Here is a 19,483-nt window from a genome sequence, read left to right on the forward strand (position 1 = left end):
TCACGGGTTCGAACCCTGCCTGGGGTATTTTTTTTAGGAAAAGCTTTAAAGGTAGTAATCACTTCTATTATTATTATTATTATTATTATTATTATTATTATTATTATTATTATTATTATTATTATTATTATAACAAATAAAGATTTTGTACACAAAAATATACTTTTTCATATACTATAATTATATTAATATATATTAGCTATAATTATATATTAAACATATTAACATCTTTATTATAAATATATATATAATAAATATATATATTATATAAATTAAGGTTTAATATATAAATAAAAGATATATTGGAATTTAGTATAAAATTCTATATAAACTACTAACATTAAATATATAAATATTACATGATTAATAGGTGAAATTATTTGATTACAATTACATATGTTAATATACGTACTTGATATAGGTTCGTGAATCCGAGGCCAACCTTATACGTGTTCAGTGATGTTATATGTATTTTTACTACAAAATACAGTATGGTGAGTATATAGTCCCCTTTTAAACTTTAAATATATTTAGGCTGAGAATACATGCGCTGTTTTTATAAATGATTTACGTTATGGACACAAGTGATCAAAAATAAATTCTACGTTGAGTTGTACCATGGCATATTTCTTTATACTTGGTAGCTAATATTTACGTGAGGAGCGTAAACGCGAATCCTGTTGATAGATCTATCGGGCCTGACAACCCCAACCGGGCTGGACGACCAGTTTTAAACGGTTGCACAGTACTTCGTTTCGTTACTACACTTGGTACGGTGTAGGGTTTATTTAAGAATATGCTGCTGTGATTTAAATGTTAAGTATGGTTACCAAGTGCTCAACGACTTTTCCATGCACTTGCGAGTGTATTATGTATAAATATGAAATCTTGTGGTCTATAGTTATAACGCTGCTAGCATCAAACCTATATATCTCACCAACTTTATGTTGACGTTTTAAAGCATGTTATTCTCAGGTACGAATTAAGTCTTCCGCTGTGCATTAGCTCAAACTAAGGATATTACTTGGAGTCGATCATCGCAATGGGACCAGATGTTGATGATTTCGCCCAGGGGATAAGGACCGGTCATCACAGATGGTATCAGAGCGTTGGTCTTAGCGAACCAGGTCTCCCATTAGTGCGTCTAACTGGTAGTTGTTAGGATACATTAGTGAGTCTGGACTTTGACCGTGTCTGCCTGTTAAAAGTTTTGTTTATCATTCTAGTCGGAAATCATCTGCTTATCATCCTTAGGAAATTGCCTGCCTATCATTCTCAAGTCTAGACACGTTCTACTGCATTTAGTGCATCGATAGTGTATAGACAAAATTCATATTTTAGCATATCTGATAATTCCTATCTTGGCGTATCTGTTACTGTAGAATTGCCTGACACATGCCGTAAATTCCTCCGTGGTCTACATAATCTTTAGTACTACATATATATATATATATATATATATATATATATATATATATATATATATATATATATATATATATATATATATATATATATATATATATATATATATATATATATATATATATATATATATATATATATATATATATATATATATATATGTGGATATTCTATGAAGTTAGAATATCATCCTCTATTCGAAAATCATATCACATCAAAGATCTCCTCCATCCACCAAATTGCCTCTTGGTGATGAATCTAAAACACTTACCGGCGAATCTGTTCGGGGAAACCATTTTCTCTTCTCTTTTCCGAGTATCTCGTCACAATTACATACTATCCCATATTTCAAATCTTATTCACCCGCTCGTCCCAACCGCCAATCATCCCGGCATAATGGAAGTTAACGAACTTCGTGCTCGCGTGACGGCTTTGGAGAACATGGTGCGAAGGTTGCAAACACCAGCAGCAGCACCAGCAGCATAATCAGCACTACCATCATCAACACCGACAGTACCCTTATCACCCCAAACTCAACCGCGTCATAAACCTCAACATTACAATCTGTACCTCGAATATCAACCTTACATGCCTCAATACTATCATCTGCACTTCGAGTATGATTTTTGTTCTACATATCATTCTACATCGATTATCTTCGCTTTACGTATCATTCTACCTCATTTATCTACGTTCGACATGACGATTATGTAATCTCTAATGTTTTAGAGATCATGTAATTTAGTGATAACAATAAATCAAATGAGTTTAATATCCTATTGACTCATTAAATTCACAATTACATCCGGAGAAAATATATATGCAAGTATATTCTCATAAGGATTGTAATTAAAATTCTTTCGTACAAACTGTTAATGATGAAAAATATTTTAACGGGTAGGTAGTACCCGAGGAATATTTAGATTTCACATTAATAAGTTACACTGTACATTCCTCAAATCTGATTCAACAGTCATTTACTATCCAACTTACAACCACCGATATAAGAATCCGTTCACCGAAAAATAACCATTTTCATTCAATTTCATATTTGGATTTTGACCTATCAGAATCCAACAAGTGGCATAATGAAGAAAACATTGGGCAAAATAAAATTTGTTAGAAACAAACGGATTAACTAATTGGAATTTGGTTAGGATTCCACGCTAACTGTTCCGGCTAACTGTTCCCAGATAACTGATTAACATTTAATTTATCGCAATTTACATTCTCGCAATTTTATTTATTGTTATTTAATTTCTGCACTTTACATACCGTCGGGACACATGTACAACAATACGTCGGATTAATTCTGAGACAACACGTTGTATAATGGGTCATGATATATATTTATTTATTTTACGCACTTTAAATAACGGGACACGTATAAAAGGTTTCGACCTATCATATCGACCCATCTATATATATTTCGGAACGACCATAGACACTCTATAGTTGACTATACAGGGTTGAGGTGGATTCCAAAATATATATATGGTTTGAGTTGTGATCGACACTGAGACCGGTACACGGGTCACGATACGTATTAATTAATTCAAATATTATATAATTAATTCATATATGAAATTATTGGATCATTGGACAATCGGACTATTGGACTGCTAACTTTGGGACAATTAAAATAAGTTAAAATGCTGATTATAACATATGAAACTAAATAATTCTTCAAGTTTGCCACTTGATTTCATCTTAAACCTCATTTGTACCTCGACAGTTACAATTTGCGTTCAAATCCTTTAATAATTCTTGAAAACACCCCGATCGAGAAATTGGACCAACTACACCTCATCTACAGAAGAAAAGATTTATACACCTGAAAAACTCTCAAATCTAAATTCATAGTTTAACACATACCGTGTTGAATCCTTTGCCATTTATTAGCAAAAACAACCCTACAATTCCTTTTCAAGAAGCTAATTTTGTCACAGCTCCACTTCGACTTCTCAGTGAGACTACTCCTACTATAACCTCGATAGTTATACCTTGTCCTTTCGTCATCGTTACCGGAGAACCTTTTATATTTCACAACATCATCAGCAGATGTACCAGCAACTCGTTATCTCTTTGGCAAAATCCGCAATCAGTATTTTGAAAATCTCGTAGAAATTCTCCCAATTATACCGAGAACGTCTATCCCTAAGAATTACATATTTTGAATGTGAAATTTTTGAAAAACACCCTGAACTATGAAGTAGTTCTTAAAATGCTGATGAAGCAGCAAAAACTGTAAACGAATTTAGCAGTCAAAAGTTGACGATAAAGTATAATGTGTTGGTAAAGCTCAGAAAAAGAGGAGATTTGGAACTAGAAACGGATGGAGCAAAGTATGAAGGAAAGTGTGGATAAATCACAAGAAATGAATCAACTCTCAAAGAATTCAAATGATTCAGTACCTGCTGAAACCGTTAGTAAGAACCTTACTCGTTATTCTAAACCTTTCCGGATGATATTCTTCATCATCATCTTATCTTAGATATTATAAGATATCTTCATATCTTCCATATTTCTGGAAATATTTCACAACTATTCCTATCTGAGATCATGTATCTCTCCGTAATACCTGCGTTATAAAATAAAAGAAACTGTGTTAGTTTCTAAATTCTGAAACCTCAGAGTTTAAATATGAATGTTTTTGAAGTAGTGTTGGGAACTGAAGCATGAATTAGTATAATATAATGACACTTGATCAACGTCATTATATTACAGTAAGTAATGTTGAGTTTCTAATGGAATGTGATGATTCACAGTACCCTCATCATGTGCCATGTTACACGGCTCTTACATTCTATATAAATTCTAAAAATATCAAGAAAATATTTCTTGATGATTCGGTCCTTTCCAGGATATTCTGGTAATTTGACAAATCAAAATTCGTGCCATTACCATTTCTTTCTAAGAGCATTAGCTATGTTCATTCCGAATTTCATACCTACGAATTCCGGACAATTACTCGCTTGATTCGAGGACGGGAAGAGGAAACGAAAGAATGAAACTCCAAAATAGAAACTGGAGTATAAATCGCAGCAAATAGGAGAGAGCATTAACTGTGGATGACAATGATTATAGAAGACAGAAGCAGGGACATCGAAGTATAAAGGAAGTTATAAAACCCAACAACCACCCAGAAATTTACAAACCGTGTAAATCAATATGTATTGCAACGTAAAGACACGGGAGAATTAAAAACAATATAATCCCAAGGAAATAATAGAAGTGAATAGATCCTTCCGGCGGCAGATGAAAAAGAAGAATTACAGATACGAAAGTTAGGAGTATATCAAAAATCAGGACGGGATGGAGCATATTGAAGAATACTTTAAGGTATGAATTGAGGGAGAAAGGATAGAAGATGTGAGGTATAGAAGTAAAGAAGGGAAGGAGGTGGATTTATAGTAAAATATCCGACAGAGAAATCGAAACAGATTGCCGCATTAAATCAAAGAAGATCCTGATCACCGAAGAACCAAATCTTATTACGTAAGATTTTTCTTTAAAACCCGTGAATTCCAAAAATCAATCATAACTACGTCATCGGTTAAAACTAGTATATTTTACCCATCTCACTCTTTGGCGATAGTTTCATTTATATTCTTCACGTAATCGAATCGTTTTATCTACATTACTCAATGATGATAAAACTCTATTCATCAACCCATATTCGTCATGAAAACATTCTTATTGTTAGCCATGACAACCTCAATCAAATTTCGGGGACGAAATTTCTTTAACGGGTAGGTACTGTAATGACCCGGAAATTTCCGACCAAATTTAAACCTTAATCTTTATATATTTCCGATACGATAAGCAAAATCTATAATGTTGAGTCTAGAAAGTTTGAAATCTATATTCGGATAATCAGTTACCCTTTGACCATGCCCGAAGATTCACGAACAATGGTGTGTAAATAAATATGTAAATAAATATATACATATATATATATATATATATATATATACATATATATATATATATATATATATATATATATATATATATATATATATATATATATATATATATATATATATATATATATATATATATATATATATATATAGGTATAGATATTTATTCTATTAAATATCATTATCACCTTTAAACTGTTATTTGATCTCAGAATCTTTAAAGGGTACAAATTAATTAGAATATAATATTTAATCGTAATTTTCTTATTATCTGTTCCAAATTGGTACGAACCTGTTAGTTTTTCTCCATCTACTGTATATTTTTTTGTTTTCTTATCTTTGGCCAGAATTGATGTCGAATCTTCCCTCCTTTATATAAAATCGACCAATTGTGATTTTATATCATTCATCCAATTCTCATTTCTAATTATAAATTGTGAATTTGCAAATCAGATTAATATCTTGTGAATTACATTATTAACAAAGGTCCTGTGCATTTTTTTTGTCCACAATATGAGTCATTTGTATTAAATACATGCACCATCTTAAACACTCACAACCTAGAGCCAAGAAGGTTACAACCGGGAGCCTATGCCACCTTCTCCTGCAACCGGCCACCATCACCGCCGACAACCGCCACCCGACTCTTTAACCGCCACCTTAGTTCAATCATCACCACCATAAACATTCCGTCAACACTCATATCACTCATCACTCCTTTATTCTCTCTCTCTAAAATTCCTTCTGTTTTCTGTTGAAATCTCACCGGGACACCACCACCTTGCTCACCACCAAGCTCACAACCACCGTAACCCACCATCGAACTACTCTCTCCTTCTCTTCTTCGTGAACTTAAACAACCATCACTCGAAACCATCATGAATCACCATTGAACCTTCTGCTTCACTTCTGTTCGACAACCACCTTGTAAACCACCACCAAACCGCCACCATGAACGACCAAACCACTTGTATATATATATATATATATATATATATATATATATATATATATATATATATATTTCTCGTCCTTCTTTTCTTATCAAGTACCACCTTCTGTTAATCGAAAACCATCTCATCATCGCCACCCTAAGCCACACCCATCTTCAAGAACATCACCCTATCTCTCTCTTCTCTCTTCCTTTTCTCTTTTCTATTCTTGATCAAAGAACTACCTTTCACCGCCTGCTGAACCATCCTCGTGAACTATTTTCGACTGCACCACTTATGTTTACGCTTTAACTATAAAATGAAAGGTGATGATATTAATGAAGAGGAGATGTGCATAGCAATAAAGATGAAATATGCATAGTGAAGACTGCATGATGTATTTTTTTATACTCCCTAAGTTATCATTATTTTTGTGGGGTGTCGACATCTTCAAGTGGGTGGGGGAAAAGAGAGATTAATTTATGGTTGCAAGTGTCCAATAATTCTCCTTTGCCAGCTAGTATTTCAATTATTAAACATACTTGTTTTATTATTTCAATCGTCATTTAACGAGGGATAAGGAAACCGACCCCTTTAAGGTTATTTTGGGCCGTAAACATCGTTGTAAAGTTGGGCTGTAATCCAGCAGAAAAGATTTCATATGAAGTGGGCTGCAACGGTGGGCTAGTGAATACTTGCGAGTGTATTCTCAAGGCTGGTGAAGTTCCAAGTATGATTCAGCTCCTATTACGATTCTGTTTGATTGATGTATTATGATTATGAAGAATGATGATGATAGATGATACAGAGATGATGATGAGGATGATATTGACGATGTTATGATCATGAGACGATGATGGCAGTTTGATTATGAAGAGATCGCGATTAGATGATGATGATGATCGTGTATGTTTGCTGTATTCGTCTGTTCGAGAATCAAACACAGAAACTTTATTTTTGTTACTTGGGCTTAGTTTAAATATTATTTCAAAAGGGGCTGGAGGATTTTTTTTTATCGGGCTTCTATGTTTATGTTGGGCCGAGATTGTGCAGTTGGGCCGAGCTGAAAGTAGATGGGTTCAATAGATTTACGGGTATAATAATTTTTGTAAAATGAGATGGATTAGGTGGTTGGGTTTGTTTGTGTTCGAACAAGGGGTCACGGGTTCGAACCCTGCCTGGGGTATTTTTTTTAGGAAAAGCTTTAAAGGTAGTAATCACTTCTATTATTATTATTATTATTATTATTATTATTATTATTATTATTATTATTATTATTATTATTATTATTATTATTATTATTATTATTATTATTATTATTATAACAAATAAAGATTTTGTACACAAAAATATACTTTTTCATATACTATAATTATATTAATATATATTAGCTATAATTATATATTAAACATATTAACATCTTTATTATAAATATATATATAATAAATATATATATTATATAAATTAAGGTTTAATATATAAATAAAAGATATATTGGAATTTAGTATAAAATTCTATATAAACTACTAACATTAAATATATAAATATTACATGATTAATAGGTGAAATTATTTGATTACAATTACATATGTTAATATACGTACTTGATATAGGTTCGTGAATCCGAGGCCAACCTTATACGTGTTCAGTGATGTTATATGTATTTTTACTACAAAATACAGTATGGTGAGTATATAGTCCCCTTTTAAACTTTAAATATATTTAGGCTGAGAATACATGCGCTGTTTTTATAAATGATTTACGTTATGGACACAAGTGATCAAAAATAAATTCTACGTTGAGTTGTACCATGGCATATTTCTTTATACTTGGTAGCTAATATTTAGGTGAGGAGCGTAAACGCGAATCCTGTTGATAGATCTATCGGGCCTGACAACCCCAACCGGGCTGGACGACCAGTTTTAAACGGTTGCACAGTACTTCGTTTCGTTACTACACTTGGTACGGTGTAGGGTTTATTTAAGAATATGCTGCTGTGATTTAAATGTTAAGTATGGTTACCAAGTGCTCAACGACTTTTCCATGCACTTGCGAGTGTATTATGTATAAATATGAAATCTTGTGGTCTATAGTTATAACGCTGCTAGCATCAAACCTATATATCTCACCAACTTTATGTTGACGTTTTAAAGCATGTTATTCTCAGGTACGAATTAAGTCTTCCGCTGTGCATTAGCTCAAACTAAGGATATTACTTGGAGTCGATCATCGCAATGGGACCAGATGTTGATGATTTCGTCCATGGGGATAAGGACCGGTCATCACAAATTATCCTTATTATAACCTTAATTTAAAAGTTTGCCTTTCGTCAACGTCACCGGAGAACCGTTTATATCCCACCACTTTAGCAGTAAACCTACTAGCAACATCATTACTCATTGGCTTAAATCTCTCCGACAAATCACTACATTTATCTATTGAAGTCTTATCATGAACTCATTCACATCTGATAACTAGAACTGCCATACTAATCACCAGGAATTAGCAATCAGTATTTTGAATCTCGCAGCATGTCTACATCAACAGTTATATATATATATATATATATATATATATATATATATATATATATATATATATATATATATATATATATATATATATATATATATATATATATATATATATATATATATATATATATATATATATATATATAACATTTATATCTTAAAATTATGATCTTTCATTCTGAAATTCTGAAAAGCACTCTAGCTAACGAATCAGATCTCTGAGTTCTGAAAAATGAATCGAGCAAACCATGAAGGAGGCGGTGGACAAATCACAAGGACTAAACTTGTACATTTAGAATCCTTATGATTCTAATTCTGATGAAATCTTTAGCGAATTTCTTGCTCCCTAATCGCTCTAATTCATCGTGAATGAATTTCTTCATCACACGTGAATCAAAAATTCTAAGATATTATCGTATCTTTCATTGTAAATATCCTCAATATTTCTGAAGATATCTTCATAAATATTCTCGTCCTTTATTAATTATCTCTCCGCGTTATATGTGTTATCTCATAAAAGGAAACTGTTTTAGTTTCTATATTCTATAAATCTTTGAATTTAAATTATGAATGTTTTTGAAGTAGTGTTGGGAACTGATGCATGAATTAGTATAATATAATGGCACTTGATCAACGTGATTATATTACAGTAATTCATGCTGAGTTTCTAACGAAACGTGATGATTCACAGTACCATCATCATGTTCCATGTTACACGACTCTTACATTCTATCTAATATCCAAATATATCAAGAATATATCTTCTTGATAGTTCTATCTTTTTCCTTGAATCCTGGTAATTTAACCAACCAAGATCGTGCTATAACAATCTCTCTCGTAGAACATTAGTCATGTTCATTCGAAACTCTATATCTACAAATTCTGGACCATTATTCGTTTGACTTGAAGTCGGGAAGAGAAAACAAAAGCATAGAGCTTCGAAATATAAGGGAGAATATGAAGCCCGATAACAATACATAAATTACAAACCGTGTATATCAATGTTTATCGCAACATAAAGACACGGGAGAATTAAAAACACTATAACCCTAAGGACGAAGTAGAAGAAAGCAGATTCCTCTGGTGGGAGTTGGAAAAGGAGAATGATTGTTGCGATAGTAAGGATGAGGACAATGATCAGAACTGGATTAAGCATTTTCACAATCGTTTGGATGTATGAACTAAGAAAGAAGTATAGGAATGATGAGAATAATAGAACGGAAGAATTTAATTTATAATGGAAATATCAGACAGAGCAATCGAGGCAGATCATCACATTTAATTAAAGAGATCCTAATTTCCTTGATTACCGAAGAATCAAATTTTATTACAAAGATTTTCTCCAAATCTCTTGAACTTGAAAATCAATCCTATCTACGTCAAAAGATATGATGAATCTATACCTACTCATTTCACCCTTTGGTGATAGCTTCACTCGTACTCTTCACAAAATTAAACGGTCTTATCCATATTACCCAATGATGATAAAACTCTATTTATCGACTCATATTCATTACGAAAGCATTTTAGTGTTAGCCATGACGACCTCACTCAAATTTCGGGACGAAATTTCTTTAACGGGTAGGTACTGTAGTGACCCGGAAATTTCCGATCAAATTTAAACTTTAATCTTTATATGTTTCCGACACGATAAGCAGAATCTGTAATGTTGAGTCTTGAAAAGTTTGAAACTATATTCATGTAGTTAATTACCCTTCGACCACCTCCGACGATTCACGAACCATTGTTGCAAATAAATATACATATATATATATATATATATATATATATATATATATATATATATATATATATATATATATATATATATATATATATATATATATATATATATATATATACAACAATTTGAAATGATAAAATACAAATTAATGGGTTGAATTAGAGATGTAAAATAGTATAAGATAATGATGTTGTTATATATATATATATATATATATATATATATATATATATATATATATATATATATATATATATATATATATATATGATTGATGTACAAAATCATTATTATATGTATATTGTAATAAACATTAAAATATTCAATATATATAGCTATCAAATATTACATAATTATTAATGTGTGATATTAATATATTAAATTTGATTACGAGTTACAATATAATTGTCATGTTATTATTACATCTATTATTCTTATTATGTATATTAATATTAGCATTTATATCAATATTATTAGTGTTATTATATATAACATATATAGATATGAATTTTTATACATATAATTTGTTATGTTATTATTATAATTTAAAAATCATTATTTTTGTTATTATCATTCTTATTATCATTATCAACATAATTATTCAAAAATTATCATTTGTTTTAATTAAGAATATTATTATCATCATCATTATTATTATATTTTTTTTTCTCTTCTTATTCTTATTATTATTCTGATATTGATATTATTTCTATTATTACTATTACTAGTATTTTTAGTATTATGAATAATATTTTTTCTTACCAAATTTTATAGTTAAGATCATTATTATTTATTATTATTAATATTAATATTATTATTATTATTAGTATTAATTATTAGTAATTATTATATGAACTAAAAATCAAAATATTTGTACAATCCAAATATCCATCAATCTATTATGTTTTGTTTCTATCCCAATCTGTTACATGTCATTTTCCATAGTACAATAAGAGATTGACTTCAAGAACAAAAATCCAAATTCTGTTTACTATTGTTTTTCCTTCCTATTCTGAACAAGATTATTTTGTCGACTTCGATTTGGCATCTAACACAATCACATCAAGTTATTATCCGATGCATTACTATTATTATTGTTGTTAGTTGAATATCACCATAAACAAACCCATCACACATCACCATTTGCCATCTTCAAAAATCACCACGAACTTTCACAACCCAAAAACCGTCCACCATCGACCTTCTTTCCATTTCGACCATCATCATGATACACCACAAACAAACACACACGCCACCTTTATTACTTCATTCACGTTCAATTCACAACCAAATATTCGAGGCTACTACTATGAAACTTTCTGTTTACTTCTAGCAACACCAACAACTTGGAGAGCATTAATGGCGGCTGTATCCATCTTTATATCTTCGCGTTTGCTATGCTGCTTTCAATCAAACATCACAACCATCGTGACTACTACACTGTACGACTTCTACCTCAAACGTATTATCGGTTTTTAATGGGAACGAGGTACAATAATGATATAAGTTGATAATGAGGGAGAAAGATAATGCAAACTATTATATTAAAAATGATTAGTCATAGTTTATATAGATTGCAAATTGCTTTGCAAAATGGGTGTGACTAGTCACTACACTAATTGATAGACAATAATCAATCACAAATGCATTTTTATTTTATTTTTACCTAATTGACTGCCCCACGTTTTTTTCCCCTACTTGTTTCCTTTTCATTCGAACCCCACCACCCATCGAATCAAACATAAACCTTTTTAATTAACTTATACATGTTGAGGTCGATGACGAAACCGTGAAGTAGAATTCTGTGATGAAGAATAGTATATGATGATAGATGTTTAAGTAATGATTTAATGGCAATGATGATTATGATAAGGTGATAATGATGACTATCGAAAAGTGATAAAGATGATGCATATGTATAATGAAAATTGAAAGATGATGATGCTTAATGATACACGATGATGAGATACATGGATAACGAAGATGATAATAAGTATGAATGAGGATGATGATGGAAGTAGATGAAGAAAACACATAATTGATGATGAAGAACCAAAACCATACCGGGACCTGAATTTTTTTTTCGACTTCTGCTATGTTCGTGTTTCATCTGGACATCGAAACCCTATTTCTTTTTGGGGACAAACAAATACTTTTGGGATCGGGTTAGTCTTGGGCTTATGATGAAAAATGGGCCGAAGCCCACTATTTTCTCTTGTTTGTTCCGGTTAAAAAAAAAAGAAAAAGAAAAAAGAGGGATGAGAAACAGATTAGATACGGGTTAAATATATCTAAGTTATAGATGTTAACAGAAAAGTAAGCAGTGGAGCCATGGTCTAGGGAATCTTCTGTGAGCGAGAGGTCAGGGGTTCGAGTCTCGCGGGAGGCGCAATTTTTTTTTGAAACTCTTTTCCTAAGGTAGTTCCTATTATTATTATTATAATTATTATTATTATTATTATTATTATTATTATTATTATTATTATTATTATTATTATTATTATTATTATTATTATTATTATTATTATTATTATTATTATTATTATTATTATTATTATTATTGGTTTGTAATTGTTATTGTTATTATTATTATCAGTACTAATTATTATTGTTATAATTGTTATTATTACTAAAGTTATTATAATTACTTACTATTATTATTATTATTATTATTATTATTTAGTATTAGGAACATTATTATTATTATTATCATTATTTGGAACATAATAAAATTTTCATTATAAACATTATAATTAGTGACAAAATAATGCAACTTATTATTATTTTTGTAAATATTAGTAATTGTACCATTTTTAATACTATTATTATTGTTATGAATATGTTTAGGATTATTATTAGTATTATTATAAAACAATACAACTTACTATTACTCTCACTAATATTGGTATAAATATCATTATTGTAATTATTAGTTTTAATATTATTATTATTAACATAAATATCAATTTTAACAATATCGTTATTAATAATAGTATTATCAATATTAAGAAAGTTATTATTATTATTAGTAAATCATTATTATCAAAACTATCATTTTCGTTACAAATAAATATTTTGTACCTAGAAATATACTTAATACATATTTTATAATCATATTAAAAGTTATATATCACATATCAAATATAATAACATTATTTATATAAATACTTATATATAACGAATTAAGAATATTCATTTAATACTAACCATATACATATGTAGAGATATATTAAATATATAGATATTAAACATTTTAAATATATACACAAACTAAATAAGTATAATAAATAACTCAAGTTATACTATATAAATTTGTTCGAATACGATTATATGTATTAATATACATATGAATGATATAGGTTCGTGAATCCAAGACCAACCCTACATTTGTCCATTGTCGTTATATGTATTTTTACTACAAAATACAATAGGTGAGTTTCATTTGATTCCCTTTTTACTCTTTACATTTTTGGGACTGTGAATACATGAACTTTTATAAATGTTTGACGCAATAGACACAAGTACCTTAACTGCATTCTATGATAGAATTATCTGGGATTGGGGTTGATTATTATGACACGCATTAGCCCCCGGTTTCCGTTAGAGCGTGTAAGCTCCCGAGCCGGGTGGATGGTTTATTATTTACGACATTTTGGCACTGGTTGGCCTATATTTTATAAACATGTGTTCTGCCGTGGGGTGTAAAGACCGGTACAGTGGTTCTATATTTTGAAGGCACATGTATTCAGCCGTGGGGTGAAAGACCGGCACAGATGGTTACTATTATATTTTGAATCCTCACCAGGTTTTCTTCATATGAATGATATTTTGTTTGTGCAGTTGGAATGGGACTTCTGCACATTTTATAATATATGAAAATCTTGTGGTCTAGTAAAATGATGAAAATAAAATGATTACTATAAACTGATGAACTCACCAACCTTTTGGTTGACACTTTAAAGCATGTTTATTCTCAGATTTGAAAGAAATCTTCAGCTATGCATTAGCTCATTTTAAGGATATTACTTGGAGTCATTCATGACATATTTCAAAAGACGTTGCATTCGAGTCGTTGAAGTTCATTAGAGATTATTATTAAGTAAATGACAGATTAAGTCATTTATAGATTGAATATTATGAAATGGTATGCATACCTATCAATTTTCAATGAAATGAAAGATTGTCTTATAAAAACGAATGCAATGTTTGTAAAAATGTATCATATAGAGGTCAAGTACCTCGCGATGAATTCAGCTATTGTGACTCGTTTATAATCGATATGGACTTCGTCCGGATGGATTAGGACGGGGCGTTAAATCCGGGTCGTCACACCCACCTTCTTCTTTACCAATCCCTTTTATTATCTTGTCCTTCAAGCCATGAACATAACATGTCGATTCATTAAAGCTTATAGTGAGTTTATTATCTTTTGAAAGTTTACACGCAGACATAAGACTCACACAGTACTCTGGGACAATTAGTACATCAAACAAGGTGATAAACTTGTTTAGAACAAGATTACCAATCCCTTTGATTACTGCTTGAGTACCATTAGGATGCCCCACAGTTAGTTCTAAGCCAGAGATGTTAACAACATCACTCAAACCATTACTAGTTGTAGTCATGTGTTGATTAGCTCCAGAGTCAATAATCCATCCATTTTGAATAGGTTTTGACTAAGACAGATTAGAGTTAAAAGACTTGTTGAAATTCAAATTGAACTTAACACTTGAATTAAAGAAAGTACGTTCCATATTGGACATAGCACTTGTAAAAGCAGGAACAGAAGAATCATTGATGAGACTTAGAAGCTTAAGCATTTGCTCTTGTGAAAAAGAGATAGGAGAAGAAGAGTTAATGTTGTTTTCATTAGAAGCAGCGTTATTGTTGGAGGTGTTTCTGAAATTATTGTAATTATTTTGGCTTCTGTTGTTGTTATTATTAAAATTCTTCCTGAAGTTTGGTAGATATCCAACAATTTCAAAGCACCTTTCAATTGTGTGGCCAATTTTATTACACTTTTTACACTTTAAATTTGGATTAGGACCTCTGTTAGTGTTAAAACTGGATACATTATTAGAATTTGTTTTGTTTGGACCGTGTGCCACAAAAGCAGAACTTTGTGATTTTGAATTTGAATCCTTTAAAGAACTAATTCTGTGTAATTCTTCTCTTGAAATTATAGGATATGCAACTTTTACATCAGGTAATGGATCTCTTAATAGAATATTACTTCTTATTGGCATATAAGCATCATTTAACCCCATTAAAAATTGCATAAGTTTCATCATTTTATTATTGTTTTCAATAGACACAGAAGATGCACAAGTGCAGGCATCTGCACCACATGTACAAGGAGGTGAGGACACTATAGAATCATATTGTTTCCACAAGCTATTAAGATTATGATCATATTCTGATAGAGGACTATCATTTTGTTTCAATGAATTAATCTTGTGATGCAAATTGAAAATAATAGATCCATCTTTTTTATCATAAGTTTCTTTCGAATCATCTAAACATTTAAAGCAAGACTGTTAAAAATTTAACCTGAATAAAGCTCTTCAGTCAAAGTACCCAAGATCCAAGATAATCTAACTGTATTACACCTATCCCATTGTGCACTTAATACAACATCTGTAGTACTTTTAACACATGTTCCATTAATAAAATCAAGTTTATTTTTAGTACCCAATGCAAGAAGCATTGATCTACTCCAAATATTATAATTTTTTATGCCGTTAAGTACTATAGAAATTATAGGTGTACCAGAAGTTGTATCACTTGGATGAAGATATAAAGGATCACCAAAATCGAGCTTATTAATTAAGGTTACGAATGAGGTAACATCCCCACTATCCCCCATGATAACAAGAAAAACAAATAGCAAGTAAAACCAGATAAGAATTCAGATAGCAAGCAATTAAACAATTAGCAGACAAGATGTAAAATCTACAACTTAAACTGTGCTTGATCAGGTCTTCACCAATCTCAAAAGATTAGGATCTAGAGTTGGGCACAGTGTTGTAAATTTTAACAAAGAACAGATTAATCACACAAATATAGATAAAAGAAGAGTTTAGATGTAACTAATCAATCACAAGTTATTGATGATGCAGCAGAAGACGAATAAGATAGCAGATGAACACCACGAACACCAAACCCTAATTTGAGATAAATTAGGGTTTCAATTGATAGATCCAATGATCTACAAACCCACAAGATCCCAATCGAACCCAAACAGACAGGAAACACCACCAATCTAGCAGCAAGAACCAATGAAACCCTAAATTTCTTCAAACACCAAATCGAAACAAATAACAAATCGATCACCACGATCGAGCCTTACGGCTATGATACCATGTTAAAAGGTGCAATCAGATACCAATACTCCAATCACAGAAGTTAATCATCAACTAAATCACCAAGAAATTAAAGCTTTATAAGAATCTCTTACAGAACTCAGAATGTAAGATCCTGAATTTTATGCATCAGAAAATGTTCCTGAAAGTGTCAGTAAATGTGTGCATCAGAAAGCTCTACTAAAAGTGAACCTAACACTTATGCATTTTCAGATTTTGCATCAGAATCAGACTTAGACAATTTCAGTCCCTGCATTCAGAATCAGAATCAGTATCAGCACTGAGCCGCGCCGCGGGCATGAAGGCCGCGCCGCGTGCTAGAGCATAAAATGAAGGTCTGGTACATTAAAATGGTCAATGTGGTTTTTCAGCTTTAAGCCGCGCCGCGGGCCATGGAGCCGCGCCGCGGCCTATAACTGCAGAAAATGCTGAATCTTTTAAAAGAAGTTAAATGAAGGGTAAAAGGGTAATTTCACTTGTGGTCAGTTTTATGCCACAAATGGCAGATTTGGGACTCATTCTCCATAATCTTATCCTCTCATTTCTTCATCTACTCAAACCCTTTCATCTTTTAGTGAGAGATTAGAGTGAGAAAGCTCAAATCAAGGAAGAAGAAGAGTGAATCGGGTGAAGGTGTAAGTATTAAAGTTGCTCATCTCATTCTTGACTACATTTTGGTAGTGGTGGTAAGTCCCGAATCCGAATTTCAATTGTTTGATTCTTGTTCATGTTTAGGGTTTGAGCTAGTTAGGGTTATAAACCCCGTTTCTCATGAAATTGGGGGTTTTGTTGTAGGTATTGTGTAAGTAAACCTGATTATTGAGGGTATAGGGTTTGATGATGAATTTGAATGTATTTGTCATGGTTTAGGTGTTAAATCACTAGGTTGTGAGTTTGTTAGTGATTTTGATGTTCTTAGGAACAAGTTTACTAGTCAAAATGGGTGTTGACTAGGTTTGATGTCAAAATGAGTTTTGAGTCAAGTTTTGGTGAATCAAGTATGTAAATACTTGATTTAGTTGTTAATTGGTGTTTTGGAAATATAATCACTAGCCGTTAGTGATTTTGGGGAGTTTTATGAATTTGGTCAAAATGGGTAATTTGAATTGGGTCAAAATTTGATGATGGCACTAATTTGGATTAAATGGATGTTAAACACTTTTGTTAAGTGTTAAATGGCATTTTTGAATGAAAGTAATCGTGGGAAGTGTTTTTGGGTTAAAATGACATTTTAACAGAAGTCAAATGTGGTCAGAGGAAATGTGGGTCAATATTGCACATGTTGGAGTTTTTGGTGTAATTGGCGTTTGAAATGATTACTACCTAAGTAGTAATTTAGTGTTATGACCTAGGTTTGGTCTAATTGGTGTAAAGTATGATTTGGGTTAAATTGTACTTTGTTGTGTGGGTTTGAATTACCACCCGAAGTGGTAATTGGTTTGTGTCCATTAGGTGTTAAATGGGCGAGTTTTGGCGAGCAAGGTGTAATCCCTCGCTTAAGGGATGTTTGTGTCGGATTCTCTTTTAGAATGGCTATTTATGTGTATATTGTACCTATGTGTGATATAGGTGGTTACTTGCTCGGATTTGAGGAAAGAGATCACGTTGTACATGACTTGTGCGGGCATTCCAAGGTGAGTGGGATAATTATATGTGTGCGTATATAATGTATTTATTTGTGTAGTGTGAGTTGTGAAGTGTCGACGTGTTAAGACACCACATCTTAAGTGACGAGTGAAGTGACGACGTGTTAAGACACCACTCTGGGGTGAAGAGCCGACGTGTTAAGACACCACTCCGGGAAGTATGATGAGTGAAATGTCAACGTGTTAAGACACAACTCGGGGGTGAAGTGTCGACGTGTTAAGACACCACTCCGGGAAGTATGACGGGTGAAGTGTTGACGTGTTAAGGCGCCACCCGGGGTGAAGTATCGACGTGTTAAGATGCCACCCGTGGGGTTAATGTACGACGTGTTAAGTACTCTAACGGTTGTTATGAACACCGATGGGAAATGCGAGTACCATTCCTTTGTACGATTGGTTAACCATGGTTATGTGTTGTAGTTTTAGCATATTATATCGTGAACTATATACTATTGGTGATGCTAGCTTATTGTGTATTGCGGATACTTTAATATGCATTGTGATTGCATGGTTGTTGAGTTGCTAGCTCGTATGCGGTAATTGTGTAAGTGCTTGCAAGTAAGTGGATTATATATGTATGTGTATAATTATTGCATTCACTAAGCTTTAAGCTTACCCCTCTCGTTGTTCACCTTTTTTTACAGGTATTGTGAAGCTAGCTAGTTGTTAGACTAGATGCGTAGGAGCGTTTGGGCTCGATGGGGTAGCTTTTGGATAATTGGACGCGGATTGGGGATCTGGTAGTTCCCGGGATTATGCTCTTGGTATTGGGTTGAGTTATTTAGTATTAACCCATAAGTCATGTGATTTAGTCATTATTGCAAATGCTTTTGTAATTGTAATTTGTGTACCAAGAGTCATATTAAAATGTTAAATGTGTCATTATGATAATGTGTATTAGGTTAAAACTCTTT

At 31.7% G+C, this 19,483-nt stretch overlaps 1 protein-coding gene across 1 annotated transcript; it reads right to left on the reverse strand.

Annotated features, from left to right (window-relative positions):
* Positions 1 to 15,237: 15,237 nt before the first annotated feature.
* Positions 15,238 to 16,427, reverse strand: LOC139890236 (uncharacterized). The gene is made up of 2 exons (XM_071873131.1): positions 16,169 to 16,427; positions 15,238 to 16,076 (listed from the first exon to the last, which is right to left on the reverse strand). Exons 1-2 carry the CDS (start codon positions 16,425 to 16,427, stop codon positions 15,238 to 15,240), a joined length of 1,098 nt encoding a protein of 365 aa, XP_071729232.1.
* Between the last annotated feature and the right edge of the window lie 3,056 nt (positions 16,428 to 19,483).

This window comes from Rutidosis leptorrhynchoides, chromosome 2 (genome assembly GCF_046630445.1).
Source record: "Rutidosis leptorrhynchoides isolate AG116_Rl617_1_P2 chromosome 2, CSIRO_AGI_Rlap_v1, whole genome shotgun sequence".
In the NCBI taxonomy this organism is placed as follows: Eukaryota; Viridiplantae; Streptophyta; class Magnoliopsida; order Asterales; family Asteraceae; genus Rutidosis; species Rutidosis leptorrhynchoides.